The sequence below is a fragment of the Eutrigla gurnardus genome, assembly GCF_963514095.1.
Source record: "Eutrigla gurnardus genome assembly, chromosome: 7".
NCBI lineage: Eukaryota > Metazoa > Chordata > Actinopteri > Perciformes > Triglidae > Eutrigla > Eutrigla gurnardus.
In genome coordinates, this window is record NC_139921.1 from 3,244,741 (window position 1) to 3,265,642 (window position 20,902).

The 20,902-nt window shown below is 47.5% G+C and overlaps 2 protein-coding genes across 2 annotated transcripts in view; both read left to right on the forward strand.

Moving 5' to 3' along the window:
• The first annotated feature begins 38 nt into the window (after nt 1–38).
• On the forward strand, nt 39–2,559 carry slirp (SRA stem-loop interacting RNA binding protein). Its single transcript, XM_084013148.1, has 4 exons — nt 39–159; nt 1,599–1,657; nt 1,869–1,976; nt 2,100–2,559. Exons 1-4 carry the CDS (start codon nt 93–95, stop codon nt 2,166–2,168), a joined length of 303 nt encoding a protein of 100 aa, XP_083869274.1. The 5' UTR covers nt 39–92; the 3' UTR covers nt 2,169–2,559.
• A 786-nt stretch (nt 2,560–3,345) lies between these two features.
• Nucleotides 3,346–20,902, forward strand: part of adck1 (aarF domain containing kinase 1) — a 29,556-nt gene continuing 11,999 nt past the window's right edge. The window contains exons 1-4 of the mRNA XM_084013843.1: nt 3,346–3,432; nt 4,522–4,661; nt 6,888–6,971; nt 18,474–18,677. Of these exons, the coding sequence (XP_083869969.1) occupies nt 4,530–4,661; nt 6,888–6,971; nt 18,474–18,677 (420 nt within the window). The 5' untranslated portion in view covers nt 3,346–3,432; nt 4,522–4,529. The remainder of the gene's footprint in view (nt 3,433–4,521; nt 4,662–6,887; nt 6,972–18,473; nt 18,678–20,902) is intronic.

Genomic DNA, 20,902 nt, shown 5'->3' on the forward strand with positions numbered 1-20,902 from the left:
GGTAGGTGGCGGTAAAGCGCCTTTAAGTTGGTTCGCTACCGCCGTTCAAACACCACAGAAGAAGACGAAGGTCAGCGTAACGAGGGTGAAACATGGCGGTACCGTCCAAGAAAGTGTTCGAGGTGTTCGTGTCTAAAGTACCGTGGACTATAGCCGGAAGTAAGTCTGTTCTGGTCCATTCATATTTCCGTTCATATTCAGGGGCGCTGTTTTTGTATGTGAACGTTTCTGTAGCGTTCCTGTAGGCAGCCTTGATGTCATGGTACCAGGAACCCGGTTAGCTGGATCTCAGAGACCAGAACCACCAGGCTCGTGGAGAGTCTTACGGAGACCGGGATGTGAAGTGAACTTAGCAGGACTAAAGAGAACTTGTGTTTTTCAGGCCAGGGACCCCCTATTACATATATAAAATAGTGTTCCTTATGTGTAGTGAAGCCATGTATAACAGCACTTTGTAATGATGGATGTATACAATGCTAAGCCATTAAAATAATACTTTACCTTTAGAGAACACAATTTAATTTCTATATTGGCATTTCTCCATCACAATATGACAACATAGCGTATTTTAAATGGGAAGGAAAACATTTAGCCCATGGAAAGAACATGGAGAACCTGAGACATGTTTGTGTTTGTCTTGGAGAACATGGAGAACCTGAGACATGTTTGTGTTTGTCTTGGAGAACCTGAGACATGTTTGTGTTTGTCTTGGAGAACCTGAGACATGTTTGTGTTTGTCTTGGAGAACATGGAGAACCTGAGACATGTGTGTGTTTGTCTTGGAGAACATGGAGAACCTGAGACATGTTTGTGTTTGTCTTGGAGAACCTGAGACATGTTTGTGTTTGTCTTGGAGAACATGGAGAACCTGAGACATGTTTGTGTTTGTCTTGGAGAACCTGAGACATGTTTGTGTTTGTCTCGGAGAACATGGAGAACCTGAGACATGTTTGTGTTTGTCTTGGAGAACCTGAGACATGTTTGTGTTTGTCTTGGAGAACATGGAGAACCTGAGACATGTTTGTGTTTGTCTTGGAGAACCTGAGACATGTTTGTGTTTGTCTTGGAGAACCTGAGACATGTTTGTGTTTGTCTTGGAGAACATGGAGAACCTGAGACATGTTTGTGTTTGTCTTGGAGAACATGGAGAACCTAAGACATGTTTGTGTTTGTCTTGGAGAACATGGAGAACCTGAGACATGTTTGTGTTTGTCTTGGAGAACATGGAGAACCTGAGACATGTTTGTGTTTGTCTTGGAGAACCTGAGACATGTTTGTGTTTGTCTTGGAGAACATGGAGAACCTGAGACATGTTTGTGTTTGTCTCAGAGAACATGGAGAACCTGAGACGTGTGTGTTTGTCTTGGAGAACATGGAGAACCTGAGACATGTTTGTGTTTGTCTTGGAGAACCTGAGACATGTTTGTGTTTGTGTTTGTCTTGGAGAACATGGAGAACCTAAGACATGTGTGTGTTTGTCTTGGAGAACATGGAGAACCTGAGACATGTTTGTGTTTGTCTTGGAGAACCTGAGACATGTTTGTGTTTGTCTTGGAGAACATGGAGAACCTAAGACATGTGTGTTTTTTGTCTTGCAGAGGAGATGAGAGAATACTTCGCACAGTTCGGCCCAGTGAAGAAGTGTCTTCTTCCGTTTGTAAGTTGTCTCAGCTTTAAAGTGACTGAATGCTTCTAACGTGTGTGTGTGTGTGTGTGTGTGTGCGTGTATAAATATATATTTACATACATATTAATATCCTGCTGTACTGCGTGGAGTTTGAGATGTCTGGATGTTTTCCAGTCACTCGGTTCCTTGTTCGTCTGCTGTCATGTGACCAGTTATGAAGCTGATTGGTTGTTTGCTCCAGGATAAAGAGACCGGCTTCCACCGAGGCTTCTGCTGGGTCGGCTTCACCACAGAGGAAGGGCTGAACAACGCCATTCAGAAAGACCCCCACATGCTGGAGGGCGCCAAGGTAACGAGAACTCTGAAATCAGGCCTCAGGAGGGACACAGGAGGGGGCGGGGCTTAGCCCCTCTACAGTAGTAGGGAACATATTGATGTTCTGTATGAAACATATCCTGTTCTTTGTTTCCAGCTGCAGGTTCAGAGGAACAGACGTCCGTTTGCGGGTCAGAGGTCAAACAGAGACGGTGAAGCTGAGTGAAGCTCTGATGCTGCTGTGTGGATGCGAGTGGCTGGCGGTCCCGGCTACCTGGTGGTCCCGGCTACCTGGCGGTCCCGGCTACCTGGTGGTCCCGGCTACCTGGTGGTCCCGGCTACCTGGTGGTCCTGGCCACCTGGTGGGCCGAGCTTCCTCATTCATGTTTGGGCCACAAGGACATTCCAGCGTTGGTGAATTGTTGGACCCAAAAGCGTTCTTGCTTTTGTATATCATCATTGTTTTAACGTGCGGTCCAGTACCGATGTATTTATTTAGTGTCAGTGATGGAGTCGTACTTCCCGTTAGCATCCTGAGACCATCAACAGTAGCAGGTCAATGCTAACTTGAGAGGTTTATGGGGCATCATTCACAAATAAAACACTGTTGGAATCCGTTGAGTCATGTGTGGTCATGTTTCATCGTGTGTCACGTTACTTGTGCGCTGTTGGGTTTAGCAGGTTCCACACTTGGCCACAAGATGGCGATAAATTCCTTCACCACCCTGATTAAAAGTCCTAGTAACAGCTGTAAAATATACTCCATCACAAGTGAAGATACTGCATTCCTGCACAACTCCTCATCAGAGATGTGGTTCAGTCCCCGGGCCTGGACCCTGGACCCTGGACCTTGGACACAACAGTGTAGGAGGATGGCTCTCTCGCTCTCTCAATTCAATTCATAAGGCTTTATTGGCATGACATGAAATGTGTTGGCAAAGCACAATTACATACAATAAAATAAAAATAATTAGAATAATAAAAATAATATGAGACAACAGAATTCTCTCTCTCTCTCTCTATCTATCTATCTATATATATATATATATATATGCTAGTGTAGTTAGGTCTATTATAGATCTATTCTAGTGCCGTCAGATCTATTAGATCTCATATATTTATTCTAGTGTAGTTAGATCTATCACAATCTATTATTTTGCAGTTAGATATATTAAGATCTATTATAGTGTAGTTAGATCTATCACAATCTATTATTGTGCCGTTAGATCTATAGAGATCTATTCTAGTGTACTGGTAGTTAGATCTATTATAAACAGCTCATCGATGGAAACGTTAACAGCAGCCTCTTTATATCGGAGGAGCGCGTGAGCTCCGTAGCGAATCTACACTGAATCCCCTTCCTCTCTCGTCGGACTACGTTACCCAGAATTCTTCGTTGTTACGTCAGACTCGAGGAGCCTGAGGTCGCAACAGAAGGTACAGAGGAAGAAGAGGCTCGTGCTTGTATGTCTGCACCCATGGGTGATCTGGTAAGGCAGCGATGACCGGTCGCTTCATCTTTCTGACTTGGATGTAATGTTGTTGTCACGTGACGCGCTGTTAGCTAGTTTGGTGTCAACATGCTGGTTACGAAACGCTGCCGGTCTATTAGTCACGTGATAAACATGTTGACTTTTACTGGACGCTGCAATGTGATTTTTGAGAAGTTTAACTGCACCCGAACCCAAGACCGCGAGTATCCGGTCTTCTCCCCCCGTCAGCCGGTCCCTGGTCCCGGCAGAAGACCCGGTCTCTGCTGCCGGGAACGCGGTTCTGCTAGCGGAAGAAGAACTTGATTTTCGGGTGGTAATTGACAGGACATTCTGCCATTAGGTGTTTTATGTTGAAGCCGAATTGAGGAGCGGAACCTGGTGAAGTGAATCGTGTAATAACTGTAATTTAAATACTTGTTAATGTATCTGCACAGACGAGAAGACGTTTAATAGCCACATTTATGAATGCAACATGGCGAACATTGCACCCATCTCCACAGATGATCATGTTCAGGGTCTGTGGGGGAAGCAGGTTGGTTTCTACAGCACACTTCAGCAACACGTCATTTCAAAACCGTTCACACAAAACCAGGGACAACGTACAAATGAAACACATTATAAAAAACACAATTAAATCAGTCATGTAAGAGCCAGAAAAATAGAAAAACAAGTGCAAATAAAAGACAGGTATGAAGTAGAAGAATAAAACAGCAGAGCATGGCCTTAAAGTCGGGATGTTTGTGCCACATATTCTTTTTAATCTTGAACCCTTTAATGAGCCTGGGTGTCATATTATTTTATGTCTTTTAATCCTTGTGATCATAAAGATGCTGGTGATGTGAAACAGCAGATGAATGGTTGCAGAATCACAATGGGTGTTTGCTGAACATCTGAAGTGCAGCATGAGGCCACATACAAGCCTGGGGCCTGATCCCCATCTGCCCTAAGACCTGAATCCTCCTAGACCAGAACTGTATGAGGCTTGGCCTGCAGCTCAGCACATTTCTATCTGTCCATGTTTCCATCATTTGTAGTCACTGTGTGAACAGTTCAGTGAGGTCTCCTTGGTCCTTCTTCCTCCCATAGTGGCTCTGATGGCTGGTCACCTCCTCAGAGTCTCCTCTCTGGCCACAGCCGTGTTCGCCTCCTCTGGGTTTTACCTCTACAACCGCCAGGTGGACCTCGGCGACCTGAGCGTCATCCGCTTCGGACGAGCTGCAGCCACCGTGAGTCACTGCACACCTGAGACACCTAGTGGTGGCTTTAGGTAGCGCTTCAATCCCACATTAAGACCTGAGACACCTAGTGGCGGCTTTAGGTAGCGCTTCAATGCCACATTAAGACCTGAGACGCCTAGTGGTGGCTTTAGGTAGCGTTTCAATGCGATATTAAAGGGATAGTTCGGAATTTTGGATATAGGACCTATTTTCCAACTCAGCCGGTGTGTTCGAGACATCTGGAGACGTTTTCAAGACATTTCATTCAGTTCTTCTAGTTGCCGAGTTCGCTTGTGCTATGGCTAGCGCAAGTCAATGGTTCTAGTTAGCATGGCATTAAAAACAGTCTTGCCCACTCCACAGTGCACCCGAGGCAAATCAATTAAAACACTAGACTGTCGATGTACATATCTGTGTTGATAGAATAATATTTGAAACAAAACTAACCTCGCATCGCATGAATCATCCATTTTTTGAGGGACTAGTTTCTCAGCAGCAGCGGAATTTTACTTTGCTCTGCTTAGTTGTGAAGTAACCACAACACTGCAACAGAGAAGCACGTGACAGAAGCCTGACGGGACACAGTAGCCTTTAGTCTGCCCTTATGCCTCCAAGGCTGTCTGAAAAGCGCTTGGACCTCACGCAAACATGGGGCAGCACGCGGCCCCTCAAACCCACAATTGCGCACCGCAAACCCGCAGTTCCGCTCCGTCCGTAGAACCGTAAACCCTCGGATGCATTACGGGGGATCCCGCTGTTAAATAGAAACCTGACCCACGCCGAATTGTCGGCCCTCGTGCCCTCAGACCTGGGTGAAAAGCCCTTGGAGCTCGGACCAACAGCGGGCGGATCCACAATTGCGGACTCTCCGTCGGACTCAAAACTCTAAGACGCGCCGCCCGAAATACTGCCCGTAAATAGGCAATCGAACCGGGCCAAATTGTCGGGCCTCATGCCCTCAGACCTTGGACCTCACGAAAACACCGGGCAGCCCACGGCCACGCCAACCCACAGTTACGCACCGTGAACCCGAACCTCTGCTCCGTCTGGAGAACCGTAAACTCTCGGACGCGTTGCGGGGGATTCCCTCCTGGCACCACCAGTCTCCGTTTGTTCGGTCCTGGTTCTCGGCTCCAGCGGAGGCTATCTCGGTCTCCACAGACGCTCGTTCACGTTCTGCCCTTTGAGCATCCCTCTCGCGCAATTCTTCCTCTGTATATTCAGGCTTGTACAGGTACGGTTGGGTTTGGGTGGAAAAAAACTCAGAGTCTTCAAAAGTTTCAGTATATTCTCCAAAAGTGGCCATTTCTGTGAGATTGAAGAAACTAGCACTGCAGGCTACTCTGCGTCTGTAGCAATGACAGCAGGTAAACAAACTATTATAGAACCGGTAACTTATAAGTGCTAGGTGATATCACTCCGCCGCTGCCATAGCCTACTAGGAAGTATGACCGATGCTGCTGCTGCTGAGACATAAATCCTTAAAAATGCAAGGTTGGTTTTATTTCAAACATTCTATCAACACAGATATGTACAGCGATAGTCTGCCGTTACAATTGATTTGCCTTCGGGTGCACTGTGGAGTCGGTATGAGTGTTTTTAATGCCATGCTAACTAGAACCATTGACTTGCGCTAGCCATAGCACAAGCGAACTCGGCAACTAGAAGAACTGAATGAAATGTCTTGAAAATGTCTCCAGACGTCTCGAAAACACAGGCTGAGTTGGAAAAAAGGGCTTATGTCCAAAATTCCGAACATCCCTTTAAGACCTGAGACACCTAGTGGTGGCTTTAGGTAGCGTTTCAATACGACATTAAGACCTGAGACGCCTAGTGGCAGCTTTAGGTAGCGTTTCAATACAATATTAAGACCTGAGATGCCTAGTGGTGGCTTTAGGTAGCGTTTCAATACAATATTAAGACCTGAGATGCCTAGTGGTGGCTTTAGGTAGCGTTTCAATGCGATATTAAGACCTGAGACACCTAGTGGTGGCTTTAGGTAGCGTTTCAATACGATTTTAAGACCTGAGATGCCTAGAGGCAGCTTTAGGTAGCGATTCAATGCCACATTAAGACTTGAGACACCTAGTGGTGGCTTTAGGTAGCGTTTCGAAGTGATATTAAGACCTGAGACACCTAGTGGTGGCTTTAGGTAGTGTTTCAATGCCATGTTTAGACCTGAGACACCTAGTGGTGGCTTAAGGTAGCGTTTCAATCTGCTCTGTTTGTCTGCAGGCGGCGGTCATCAGCTTCGACTATCTAACGGCTTTCAAACATGTGGAATATGGCACAGAGGAATTCTGGGAACTCAGGTCCAGGGTAGGTGGACTCTCTGCCTGAGGAGAGGCAGAGAAAGGCTGTTTCTTCTTCTTCTTCTGTTTATTTAGTAGAGCATAATGTGTCTGTATAGGGGGGGGGAAGTCAAGTTTCCTTCAATTATTTTGTCAGGTCAAATCGAATCTGATCTGAAGGGTCCAGATCTGGAAAAAATGGTCTTTTTGGGCTTTGGAAATAACAGCCTTTCGATTGTTTATATTTCATCATTTTTAAAGCCTCCATCAGGTGCTTGTTTCTGCTCCCTGGTACGGTTTAGACCAGGTCTGGTTAATGGTCCCTAATGCCTCCATCAGGTGCTTTTGTGTCGTTATGCTGGTTTTGAATCTAATCAAGTTTCTTGTTCGATTAAAATCTGATCAAAAGGAGACATGAGACCATTGTTTCACCGTCAGATTGTATTATAATTATTATTCATCGTCAAATCCACCACACAGTCATATTTGTGTGTGTGTGTGTGTGTGCGTGTGTGTGGAGGGGGGGGGGGGGGGGGGGGGGTAAAGGTAATAACAGTAAATGTCAGCTGCTCTTCTTGAGTGATTTATGTTGGCGTTTGTTAAAAGGCCACAGCTCAGTCAGCTTCACTCAGACTGGAAAGGTCAGAGACCACCTGCTCTGCTGCAGTGAGGGGGCATGGTGTAGCATGGTGTAGCATGGTGTAACATGGGGAAACATGGTTCAGCATGGTTCAGCATGGTGTAGCATGGTGAAACATGGTGTTGCATGGTTCAGCATGGTGTAGCATGGTGTAGCATGGTGTAGCATGGTGAAACATGGTGTTGCATGGTTCAGCATGGTGAAACATGGTGTTGCATGGTTCAGCATGGTGTAGCATGGTGTAACATGGCTCAGCATGGTGTAGCATGGTTCAGCATGGTGTAGCATGGTGTAGCATGGTTCTGCATGGTGAAGCATGGTTCAACATGGTGTAGCATGGTTCGACATGGAGTAGCATGTAGGGTTGCACATCTCTCTGTGATAAACGATTCGATATGCATCTAGATACACAGGTTACGATTCAATTCAAAAACAATATCCTTTTATTACAGACCGATTCGATTCGATTCCATACAGTGTAAGAACGATACGATTCGATTCTACGGTTAATATATGTTGTAGATATTGTAATGCTGGTTTTCTCTTAGCATTAACTGTTTACTCGTAGTTATTACACAAAAGTACTTTCGGGACGTGGATAGAGTAAGAGCACGGAGACAGCGTCGACTGTGAAACTTGGGTTGCTTTTAATGACCTCGTCAACGTAGGACAACTCGGTACTCAAACAAACGTGCTACATCATACACTATGAAGCTACAATTAATTAAACTATGTAACTTATTTCAGTAACCCTAAAAAGGTAATCTGTTAACTAAATATGCACAAAATAAATCTCATCTTACATTCTTCCCTTTCTTTAGATGAAATGTCCCCATTTCAATAAATCTCATCTTACAATATTTTATAAAATAAAGAAGCCGATTCTATGAAAGTGACAGTACAGTTCTTTTCATATATGTAAATACAACATACCCCCAAGCATTGTGGCTGTACGGCACTGGCAAAAAAAACATTTTAGACATGGACCAAAATTAAGTCTGTCTGAATCATTGGCTGGCGTTCACAGGACAGTGTCGTGGACGCTACCCGTGCTGCGGCCGCCTCTTGTGGCGCAAGTTGAGACACAAGCGATTGACATTCAAAGCCGTCCGTCTCTCACGTGCGGTCGTGGAGTGCCTGCGGTCACACGGCAGCGTCGCAGCCGCCTACCTGTGCTGCGCCCGCCTCTCCACCTCCACCTCCTCCATGTTCCGTGTTGTCCCTTGTTTATAACTCATACCAGCTAGCCAGCTACGGCGTTTCACGGGCAGCTTCAGCTCTCGCGTTGTTTTAGAGACGCTGGTGTAATGCCGCCCATACATATGATGCCGCCGACCGCTTCAAAGTCTTGCGATACCCGATCCATGACTCTGTAAACGATTAATCTAGGAATTCATTGATAATTCGTATTGATTGAGGAGGCTGCTACCGATGCAGCCGTATCTCTCACTTGTTGAACCGAATATCCGGGTGCATCGGTTTATCGTTCACAACCCAGCATAGTGTAACATGGTTCAGCATGGTGTAGCATGGTGTAGCTTGGTTCAGCATGGTTCAGCATGGTGTAACATGGTGTAGTATGGTTTGGCATGGTGTAACATTGTGTTGCATGGTTCAGCGTGGTGTAGCATGGTGTAGCATGGTTCGACATGGTGGAACATGGTTCTGCATGGTTCGGCATGGTGTAGCACGGTGTAACATGGTGTAGCATGGTTCAGCATGGTGTAACATGGAGTAGCAATGTTCGTCATGGTGTAACATGGAGTAGCAATGTTCGGCATGGTGTAGCATGATGTAGCATTGTTCACCTTGGTGAAGCATGGTTTAGCATGGTGTAGCATGTTCAGCATGGTGTAGCATGGTGCACCATGGTGCAGTCTTTGTCTCCGGACGTTTTCTCTCCGGTCCTGATGGACGGATTAAAAAGAATGAGAGAAATTAAAATGCAAACAAATAGAAACCAAACAAGAGCAGAAGCATCGCTGGTTGATGGAGATAGGTCCTTATCTCATAAACGCCTCCCCCTTCTCCCCCTCCTTCTCTCCCTCCTTCTCCCCCTTTTATTAGCATCTATTAGCATCTCATTACAAGCCGTGCCAGCAGATGATTGGGAAACTAAATGCAGCCTATTTAACTCCCATGAATAATGCATGCTGGGGCCGTGGGCAAAAGGAGGGGGGGACCTCAAATATAGAGACTTAAAAAGTCCCGTCAGCTCCAACCTTCCAAGTTCAATAGTTGTCATGTCAACATTAATTCACACATACGAAGCAACGTTTAGTTCTGGTTCCTCATTCTGTAAGTACCCTGTCCCTGTGACCACCCTGTCCCTGTGACCACCCTGTCCCTGTGACCACCCTGTCCCTGGTCCCTGTAAGCACCCTGTCCCTGGTCCCTGTAAGTACCCTGTCCCTGGTCCCTGTAAGCACCCTATCCCTGGTCCCTGTGACCACCCTGTCCCTGGTCCCTGTGACCACCCTGTCCCTGGTCCCTGTAAGTACCCTGTCCCTGGTCCCTGTAAGTACCCTGTCCCTGGTCCCTGTGACCACCCTGTCCCTGGTCCCTGTAAGTACCCTGTCCCTGGTCCCTGTAAGCACCCTGTCCCTGGTCCCTGTGACCACCCTGTCCCTGGTCCCTGTAGGCACCCTGTCCCTGGTCCCTATAAGCACCATGTGCCTGGTCCCTGTAAGCACCCTGTCCCTGGTCCCTGTAAGCACCCAGTCCCTGGTCCCTGTAAGCACCCTGTCCCTGGTCCCTGTGACCACCCTGTCCCTGGTCCCTGTAGGCACCCTGTCCCTGGTCCCTGTAAGCACCATGTGCCTGGTCCCTGTAAGCACCATGTGCCTGGTCCCTGTAAGCGCCCTGTCCCTGGTCCCTGTGACCGCCCTGTCCCTGGTCCCTGTGACCACCCTGTTTCTGGTCCCTGTAAGCCCCCTGTCCCTGTAAGCCCCCTGTCCCTGGTCCCTGTGACCACCCTGTCCCTGGTCCCTGTAAACACCCTGTCCCTTGTCCCTGTGACCACCCTGTCCCTGGTCCCTGTGACCACCCTGTCCCTGGTCCCTGTAAGCACCCTGTCTCTAGTCCCTGTAAGCACCCTGCCCCTGGTCCCTGTGACCACCCTGTCCCTGGTCCCTGTGACCACCCTGTCCCTGTGACCACCCTGTCCCTGGTCCCTGTAAACACCCTGTCCCTGGTCCCTGTGACCACCCTGTCTCTAGTCCCTGTAAGCACCCTGTCCCTGGTCCCTGTAAGCACCCTGCCCCTGGTCCCTGTGACCACCCTGTCCCTGGTCCCTGTGACCACCCTGTCCCTGGTCCCTGTAAGTACCCTGTCCCTGGTCCCTGTAAGCACCCTGCCCCTGGTCCCTGTGACCACCCTGTCCCTGGTCCCTGTGACCACCCTGTCCCTGGTCCCTGTAAGTACCCTGTCCCTGGTCCCTGTAAGCACCCTAGCCTGGTCCCTGTGACCACCCTGTCCCTGGTCCCTGTAAGTACCCTGTCCCTGGTCCCTGTAAGCACCCTGCCCCTGGTCCCTGTGACCACCCTGTCCCTGGTCCCTGTGACCACCCTGTCCCTGGTCCCTGTAAGTACCCTGCCCCTGGTCCCTGTGACCACCCTGTCCCTGGTCCCTGTGACCACCCTGTCCCTGTGACCACCCTGTCCCTGGTCCCTGTAAACACCCTGTCCCTGGTCCCTGTGACCACCCTGTCTCTAGTCCCTGTAAGCACCCTGTCCCTGGTCCCTGTAAGCACCCTGTCCCTGGTCCCTGTGACCACCCTGTCCCTGGTCCCTGTAAACACCCTGTCCCTGGTCCCTGTGACCACCCTGTCCCTGGTCCCTGTAAGTACCCTGTCCCTGGTCCCTGTAAGCACCCTGTCCCTGGTCCCTGTGACCACCCTGTCCCTGGTCCCTGTAAGCACCATGTGCCTGGTCCCTGTAAACACCCTGTCCCTGGTCCCTGTAAAAACCCTGTCCCTGGTCCCTGTGACCACCCTGTCCCTGGTCCCTGTAAACACCCTGTCCCTGGTCCCTGTAAGCACCCTGTCCCTGGTCCCTGTGACCACCCTGTCCCTGGTCCCTGTAAACACCCTGTCCCTGGTCCCTGTGACCACCCTGTCCCTGGTCCCTGTAAGTACCCTGTCCCTGGTCCCTGTAAGCACCCTGTCCCTGGTCCCTGTGACCACCCTGTCCCTGGTCCCTGTAAGCACCATGTGCCTGGTCCCTGTAAGCACCCTGTCCCTGGTCCCTGTGACCACCCGGTCCCTGGTCCCTGTAAGCCCCCTGTCCCTGTAAGCCCCCTGTCGCTATGACCACCCTGTCCCTGGTCCCTGTGACCACCCTGTCCCTTGTCCCTGTGACCACCCTGTCCCTTGTCCCTGTGACCACCCTGTCTCTAGTCCCTGTAAGCACCCTGCCCCTGGTCCCTGTGACCACCCTGTCCCTGGTCCCTGTGACCACCCTGTCCCTGTGACCACCCTGTCCCTGGTCCCTGTAAACACCCTGTCCCTGGTCCCTGTGACCACCCTGTCTCTAGTCCCTGTAAGCACCCTGTCCCTGGTCCCTGTGACCACCCTGTCCCTGGTCCCTGTGACCACCCTGTCCCTGGTCCCTGTAAACACCCTGTCCCTGGTCCCTGTAAACACCCTGTCCCTGGTCCCTGTAAACACCCTGTCCCTGGTCCCTGTGTGTACCCTGTCCCTGGTCCCTGTGACCACCCTGTCCCTGGTCCCTGTAAACACCCTGTCCCTGGTCCCTGTGACCACCCTGTCTCTAGTCCCTGTAAGGTCCCTGGTCCCTGTAAGCACCCTGTCCCTGGTCCCTGTGGGTATTTAGGATCCCGGGGAGCCGAGAGACGATGAAAGATGAGACACACTGATGTCTGATGAGGAAGCAGGAAGCAGCTGTTTTCAGATGAAACCCTGATTGACTCAACACATCTGCATGGCATCGTGTACATTCTCTTCCAGCAGATAAAGTCCTCTTTTACCCCGACGACAGTGAACGCGTCTGGAAGGCTTCGCTGTGGTGATTAGTGACTTGTTACCAGAGGAAACATCCTTCCTGCATCTGCCATCATCACAGGGACTTCTTCTATGTTTCATTTTACGTATCACACAAAAACCCCACAGAAACCTGGATCTGAAGACAGCCGGGGAGGGGGAGGGGTGTGTGTCTCAGCATTGATTTTTATGGAAGATGTGGTTTTGCCAGACCATGACGGGTCTCTCAGCATGAGATGGGTCACTGAGGCCACGAGTCTGGATCACGGTGGTTCAAGACTTTCTGAGAGGTCAAGACTGTCTGAGATATTTCACCACTGAGACATTTTAGTCTTTGACTTTGTTACTGGAGCTCTGATGTCATATGACAGTATCCATTTGTCACCATGGTAACCAAGTGTGTTGATTGGATGAAGACCTGCTGGACGAACACCACCTGAAGAGAGTCCACCGCCCCGGGGGGAGAGGGAGGAGACTCTGTAGACTGAATGTAATGAGCCTTGAACGAAATGAATGAAAAACTAGATCAGAGACCTTGAAACCAGATCCACCTTGGGGTCGGGTCCTTTTCAGGACCGTCTGAAGCCATATTTTATATTGACTAACTTACATACCAATAAATGTCCACCTGCTCACTACAGCAGAGTCAAATAAAGTAAAGTTCAAGGGGAGTTGTCACCTGAAAGGAACCAGGGCTGCAGTTCATCTTCCATCCAGCAGATGGCAGCATTGACCCTCAGAACTCATCTCTGTTCTCCCAGATTGGTGAGCCTCCTCTTCCATGTAAATACTGGAGGGGCGGTGTCTCACTAATCGCCGACCTTGACAAACTCATCCGCGGCTGACCAGCCAGACAAGTGTTAGGTGGGAAGATGGTTCAGGGACACGTTTTACAGCTGCTTCCCAGCGGCCTGCTGTTCTCAGATCAGCATTACTCTCCATCACCAGTACTGGTCCAGAGAGCCGAGCCTCGTGGTCCAGAGAGCCGAGCCTCGTGGTCCAGAGAGCCGAGCCTCGTGGTCCAGAGAGCCGAGCCTCGGTGGTCCAGAGGGTGAGCCTCATGGTCCAGAGAGCTGAGCCTCGAGGTCCAGAGAGCCGAGCCTTGGTGGTCCAGAGAGCAGAGCCTTGTGGTCCAGAGAGCCGAGCCTTGGTGGTCCCGAGGGCAGAGCCTCGGTGGTCCAGAGAGCCGAGCCTCGGTGGTCCAGAGAGCCGAGCCTCGGTGGTCCAGAGAGCCGAGCCTCGGTGGTCCAGAGAGCCGAGCCTCGTGGTCCAGAGAGCCGAGCCTCGTGGTCCAGAGAGCCGAGCCTCATGGTCCAGAGAGCCGAGCCTTGGGGTCCAAATTCTTGATCTTGAATCAGGTTTAAGGCAGTTTTATGTATTCAGCACATTCCACCAACAAGACCAGTTAAAGTGCTTTACATGAAACATCAGAAGGACAAAGGTGCAATAAATAATAGAATTGCCCCCTCTAGTGGAGGAACAGTGTTACTAGTCCTGCAACACTTCACAAGCAGAGATTCCTAGAGAGCTATTTAACGTCTGTGCTTAATGACATTGGAAGGCTCTCCATCGTCCTGCACTACGGGCCCCGGGGCCAACGCTTTAATTACACGCTTAAAGACAAACACAAAGCTTTCAAACTGAAGCTGCTGATAATAAACATCATTCAGGTTCATGCAGGTCAGGATGTGACATTAATACGATTCCTATCTGCATGTAACACACAGCAGGAGATATGGAATAACAGATGACAGAACATGGATTTTAAAATGATTTCCCCTATTAATTCAAATGTTTAAATATAAAAGTGTGCTCTGGAGTTGAGTTTCCTTTCACTGCACATCGGTTCCTGAGAAACCTGACAAAACCAGACTTCACCATGTGGTCTCTGGTGGGTTATGTGCTGGATGGATTACAGGAGACGCTTGGAGAGATTCAGAAAAGATGCTGAGTCTTCTTTTATCAGAACATCTGGTTGCTAATTAGAGCCGCGTTGTTGTTTTCCTTGTTGTCTGAATGGGCCTGCTGATCCAGAACCAGCTCAGAGCGATTCCTGTCCTGCTTCAATCTTCTTCTGTTGACTCAATCTATCTATAATCACAATTCTAGTTAGCTCTGCTAAGCTAAATCCTGGACCTGGACTCAAACCGTCCTCTTCAGGATCCGTTCAGTCCTCTAGCAGAGCTGCTCACACACCAACTCTGGATAAAACACTGTTATGCTGAAAGTAGCGTTGCTAAGGTAACGGGTTGAGGAGAGAGATTATGGCCAAACCCACCTAGTGTAGCTTTAAGATGCCTCTCATCTGCATGCAACAGCGATGGCGTTCACTTCACTGACCATTTTGATCTCTTCTGGGAACGAAATGAAGCCGCTCATCCCAGCAAAGAGCATCTACCATGACGCCATCCAAGACACCATCCAGCTCACAGTTAGATGTTCCCCATGTTCTAGTGCCTAGGGTTCCACCTCCTACATGTGCATGTTCTACTGGTGCTCAGAGCATCTATAATGGTTCCAATGTACACCCCCCCCCCCCCCCCCCCCCCCAGCGTGGTATGGTCCGTCCCTACCAACTGTGTAAGAGGACGAGTGTCCAGATACAGACGAGTCCTGCACTGAGTCTCTCTGTTGAACCACAAATTAACCGCGTGTCTGATACGCCAGCAGCCGCTCTGATTGGTTGCCGTTGGTGTGGAGACCGTGGGCGGAGGCCGGCGGCAGCCAATCGTGCAGCAGCATGGCCCTCTGGCTGCCATGGTGATGTCATCCTCCCGCTGTGAGCCCGCCCCCATCGGACAAAGCCCGCTGATTGCTGGAGGAGAGAGATGATGAATGCGATGATCAGCTCACTGATGAGCAGCTCGTTGTGACATCATCACCACACATAGTTATTGATAATGATGGTTTCTGTGCTTGACAATCACGCCTTTCATTTACATTACAGAGGAGGAGAAGCCTGGAAGTGGAGCTGCAAGGGAAAAAATAGATCATATTTAACATTTTATTTAACAAACACAGACAGACACAGACCACAAATACCAGCAGTTTGTTTGTGCATTCAGCAGATCTTCTCTGGCAGAAGTAGTATCATTAGCAGCTAGCAGCCCTGCAGTATTAGCACCACCTCCGTTAGTGTTTGCACCAACTCCATTAGTGTTAGTGTTAGCACCAACTCCATTAGTGTTAGCACCACCTCTGTTAGCACCACCTCCGTTTGTGTTTGCACCAACTCCGTTAGTGTTAGCACCAACTCCATTAGCATTAGCACTACCTCTGTTCGTGTAAGCACCACTTCCGTTTTCGTTAGCACCATCGCCGTTAGTATAAGCCCCATGTCCGTTAGCATTAGCACCACCTCCATTAGTGTTAGCGATAGCACCATCTCTGTTAGCATTAGCACCATCGCCGTTAGCATAAGCACTATCTGTTTGCATTAGCAACACCTCCGTTAGTGTTAGAGATAGCACGATCGCCGTTAGCATTAGCACCATCTCCGTTAGCAGTAGCGATAGCACGATCGCCGTAAGCATTAGCACCATCTCCATTAGCAGTAGCGATAGCATGATCGCTGTTAGCATTAGCACCATCTCCATCAGTCAGATATGAATATTATTCTGTTTACTGTAGTTCTGATTTTCTTTACTTTGTTTCACCTCAACAAGGAAACTTCACAACACCTCCACATATCTGAGACGATGAAGTTAATCTTAAAATTAAAATAAATCTTTCGAGGGAAAAAGTAATATTATGCAAATCAAGTCTAAACTCTTCCTTGGTTGTCATAACGATGAATCCTCCGTCGTCGTTGGTGGAAGGAAGCTGATCCTGATCGACGGCTGCAGACCTCGATCAATAACTGGCGGCCTTTCTCTCTATTGATTCCCACTGCTGAGATTAGCAGTGACACAATGTCCGGATTATTAATCTGTCTCATCCACATAAAGTCTGAAGGGGGTGGAGATCGCAAAGTTCATAATCGGCATATCAATAATCAACCAAAATGATGATAAATGAGATTCAAGAACTGAATTTCTGGGCGTGATCATTGATCATAAATCATGTTAGAAACCGATAATAAACCAAGTCAAAACAAACTCCTGCAGTGAAGGAGGCTGAATGAAGGTAAATAACTCTATAATATCAAACATATTAAAATAACCCAGTTTTCATGCTTAAAAGAATTATTGATCAAAACAATATTTCTCACCTGCTTTAACATGTGATCTTGTTGTTGATGTTTAAGATGATAAAACTGTAAACAAACAAATAAACAACACATTTAGTTTTAAAGGTTTTGTTAAGTGAAAGGTTCAAGGCCTTTTGTTTTCCCTTAAATGCCTAATTTATTTGTTAAATGATTCCTGTTATTACGACTATAAGAGCCATAAAAACAAATTTGTGTTTCTCTGTAAAATAACAGAAACAAAGACGCATGGGATGATTTTAATAGTTAAGTGTTTATTTTAAAATAACACACTGCTTTCTAAAATAATGAATGTAATTATCCAAAAATATAAAACTATTATTGTAATTTAAATTCAAGACATTTTAGACTCTAATTTGATTCAGTCGGAACAAGTCTTTTTTTCTTCATTAAATCTAAAATTGAACATTTAAGGTTTCTGTCAGAGTTTCTGTTTCTCTCACGTATTCTTTATTTATTTATTAAAGTTAACTTTATCACAATGAATAATCATGAAAAAACCTTGATTAATTTGGTTGGACTTTGTTTAATTTGGGTTTAATGGTTTTATAAAGATGGTTTAATATGAAAATCTTTTTTTTTTGGTGATTAAATCTGTTTCATTGAGAAGAAGAATCTTCAGACAGGAAGCATCATCTGTTTCATCTCCGGCAACCGTTGCTTTGTCACATCACCCAGATGACACTCATGTCAGCGGGCCCCTGGGAGTGTGTGTGTGTGTGTGTGTGTGTGTGTGTGTGTGTGTGTGTGTGTGTGTGTGTGTGTGTGTGTGTGTGTGTGTGTGTGTGTGTGTGTGTGTGTGTGTGTGTGTGTGTGTGTGTGTGTGTGTGTGTGTGTGTGTGTGTGTGTGAGTGAGAGAGAGAGAGAGAGGTTACAGAGGTTAAGGGGAGCTAATTTCACGCCTTTTTATTTGTACTGGTCTCAGGAGACGAGCTCTCTATAAGCATTATCGCTTCCAGCTGGTTGTAATGGGACAGACGGGACACACACACACACACATCTATACACACACACACATCTATACACGCACACACACACACACATCTATACACACACACACATCTATACACGCACACACACATCTATACACACACACACACACACACACACACACACGCACACACACACACACACACACACACACACACACATCTATACACGCACACACACACACACATCTATACACACACACACACACACACACACACATCTATACACACACACACATCTATACACACACACACACACACACATCTATACACGCACACACACACACACACACACACACACACACACACACATCTATACACACACACACACACATCTATACACGCGCACACACACACACACACACACACACACACACACACACACACACACACACATCTATACACGCACACACACACACATCTATACACACACATCTATACATGCACACATCTATACACACGCATCTATATACACACACACACACACATACACACAGACTCATTTCAGTCATGTGATCGTGTCTCATCCATAGTTACTTATTGTGTGAGTTAAGATATATACTGTCATGGTTTCTGAGAGGGCCGTCTCAGAAACCATGACATCACATAATAACACTATAATGTGTGACATCACACATATATAATGTGTGACATCACATACATATACACTCAGAGTCCTGGTTTCTGGCCTGCAGGTCCACCAGCGGTCGGCGGAGCGGCTTCGAGACTTGTGCTGTGCCAACCGGGGGACTTTCATCAAGGTGGGCCAGCACCTCGGGGCCCTGGACTACCTGCTGCCAGAGGAGTACACGTCCACCCTGAAGGTGCTGCACAGCCGCGCCCCTCAGAGCAGCATGGAGGAGATCCAGCAGGTCATCAGGGAAGACCTGGGCAAGGAGGTCAGTCTGGGACCGGGTCTGGTACGAGATCTTTATCATAGAATAAAGAATAAATGAACCAGTTTAACGTGACTCGATGTATCGCCCACGGTGGACCTTTCAGGGGATGAGAGGTTTGACCTTCAACCTTTTAACGGCCGCAGACTGAAAACATGAGACTGATGATGTGTTTTAAAGCGACGAGAATGTGACGAAATCACACATTTATTTACATAATGTTATTAGGCCTATTTGTTATAAGTTAAGGACTAAATTAATCAAATGTGAACAGAAACAATGGACTATGAAAATAAAAACAAAACAAATACGTAATTGATCAAACAAATAGTACATTTTATTTCTTCATATTTCTATTTCTGTACAAATGTATTTATTGTCCCATTAACCTGCACATTCATTTGACATTTTATTTATACATTTTCTTTATTATCTATTTGTTATGCGTCTTATAATGGCAGGTTTAGTCCCCACTTTGCTTGAAACGAAAAGTAAATGCAAAACAAAACTGTGCTGTGAAGTTAAAAATAGCTGCTTTTTATTTTGTATGTGTATCGAATTCTTGACTCTTTGCGTGAGACTCTTTGGTTTGACATGGTTGCCGATGTTTCTGTTCTCATCTGGTTTCATAAGCGATCTCGTCCTGATGCAGCCGTTAATGTTGCTGTTCCAACAGAGCAACTAGTTGTTATGAGCTTTTAGAGGCAACGCCATTGTTCTGTCATTCTCAGAGAACATTGGTGTTCTCCCGCCTCCTCCCACTGGTTGTGTGTGTGTGTGTGTGTGTGTGTGTGTGTGTGTGTGTGTGTGTGTGTGTGTGTGTGTGTGTGTGTGTGTGTGTGTGTGTGTGTGTGTGTGTGTGTGTGTGTGTGTGTGTGTGTGTGTGTGTGTGTGTGTGTGTGTGTGTCTAAGCGTCTAAGCCCCGCCCCTCGGTGAAACAGACAAACAGAGAGACGCTGGATGAAGCGGTGTGCGGTTAATTACACTCTCGACAACGTGTGTTTTTCTTTTTCTCTTTTGGCAGGAACATTACATCAGTAGATCCAGGGACATGCAGCTCTTAGACCCAGTCTAGACGAATCCTGCTGGCAGGGAGTTTGCCAGCTTTAATATCTGCTCTCTCGTGTTGCAGGTCACAGGGGACTTTTATTATTAATAATAATAATAATAATAATAATAATAGTAATAATAATAATAACAATAATAATAATAATAATCAGTCGACAAAACTGACTCTGATGGTTTAATTTCAAGTCCACAGTCAAGACAGAAGGCCTGAGGTTGTAGTGATGCTCTGATTACAGAGAATGTTTTTATTGTAAGACGAGAGGCCCTTCAGCCGAAGCTGCAGGTTTTAGTTGCTCTTTAACAAGCCCACCTGAGAAATCCCACCGTAACCCTTGGAAACGCTCCTCGCTTGTTAGATCCCTCCGGTTGCTCGTCGTCGGCGCCGCAGGTCGAACCTGGTGGGTGCAGACAATTTCATTCCATTTAGCATATTTGCATAATGAATAACTCAGCTGTTCCCACACAGGATCCAGTGCTGCGTGCATCATTTATCATGGCATCTTCTGCAGGGCCTCATGTTCAGCCTCCATACCTGATTGACCAACATGGTGTTCAAATTAGCCTCCTTTTATGTTGCGTGGCTGCACAGCAGGGATTCCCCCCGTGATCAGTTAGAAGCAACACTCAGCATGTTAGTGGATGAGGAACAATGATGCTCTTGTCATGACTTTTGGGGAAATGTTTCCCGTCTTTGCCATATTGTGCTTCTTTACCTCTTACCTGGAGTCTGCAGACGAGTGAGAACAGCAAGCCATCTTCTGAGTCCAACATCTGCAGCGGCGAACAAATAGCTTTGACATAATGCAGAACCTGGTTAAATGTGCTTGTTCAGGACCTGAATTATAAATCCAGATCAAAGTTCTGGTATGATTGAAGCTGATTTTTACTCACGAAATCAAGCTGCAAACGTGTGGAAAGAAAACAGGATTGCACATCATCAGTATCGTCCTCCCTCCACTGACTTCCTGTCCTCCAGTTTGAGCACCGAGGTCGACCAATCAGATCCCCTCGACGTCCCCAGAACCAGAAGACAGTGGTGACCGAGCCTCTATCCTCTGGCTGCAGGACTGGACCCCCATCCTGTGGATGCAGCACGGTCCTTTTCTGGCATCGACCCGCTCTTCTCTTCATTGGCGTTGGATTGAATCAGCGAAGGGTGA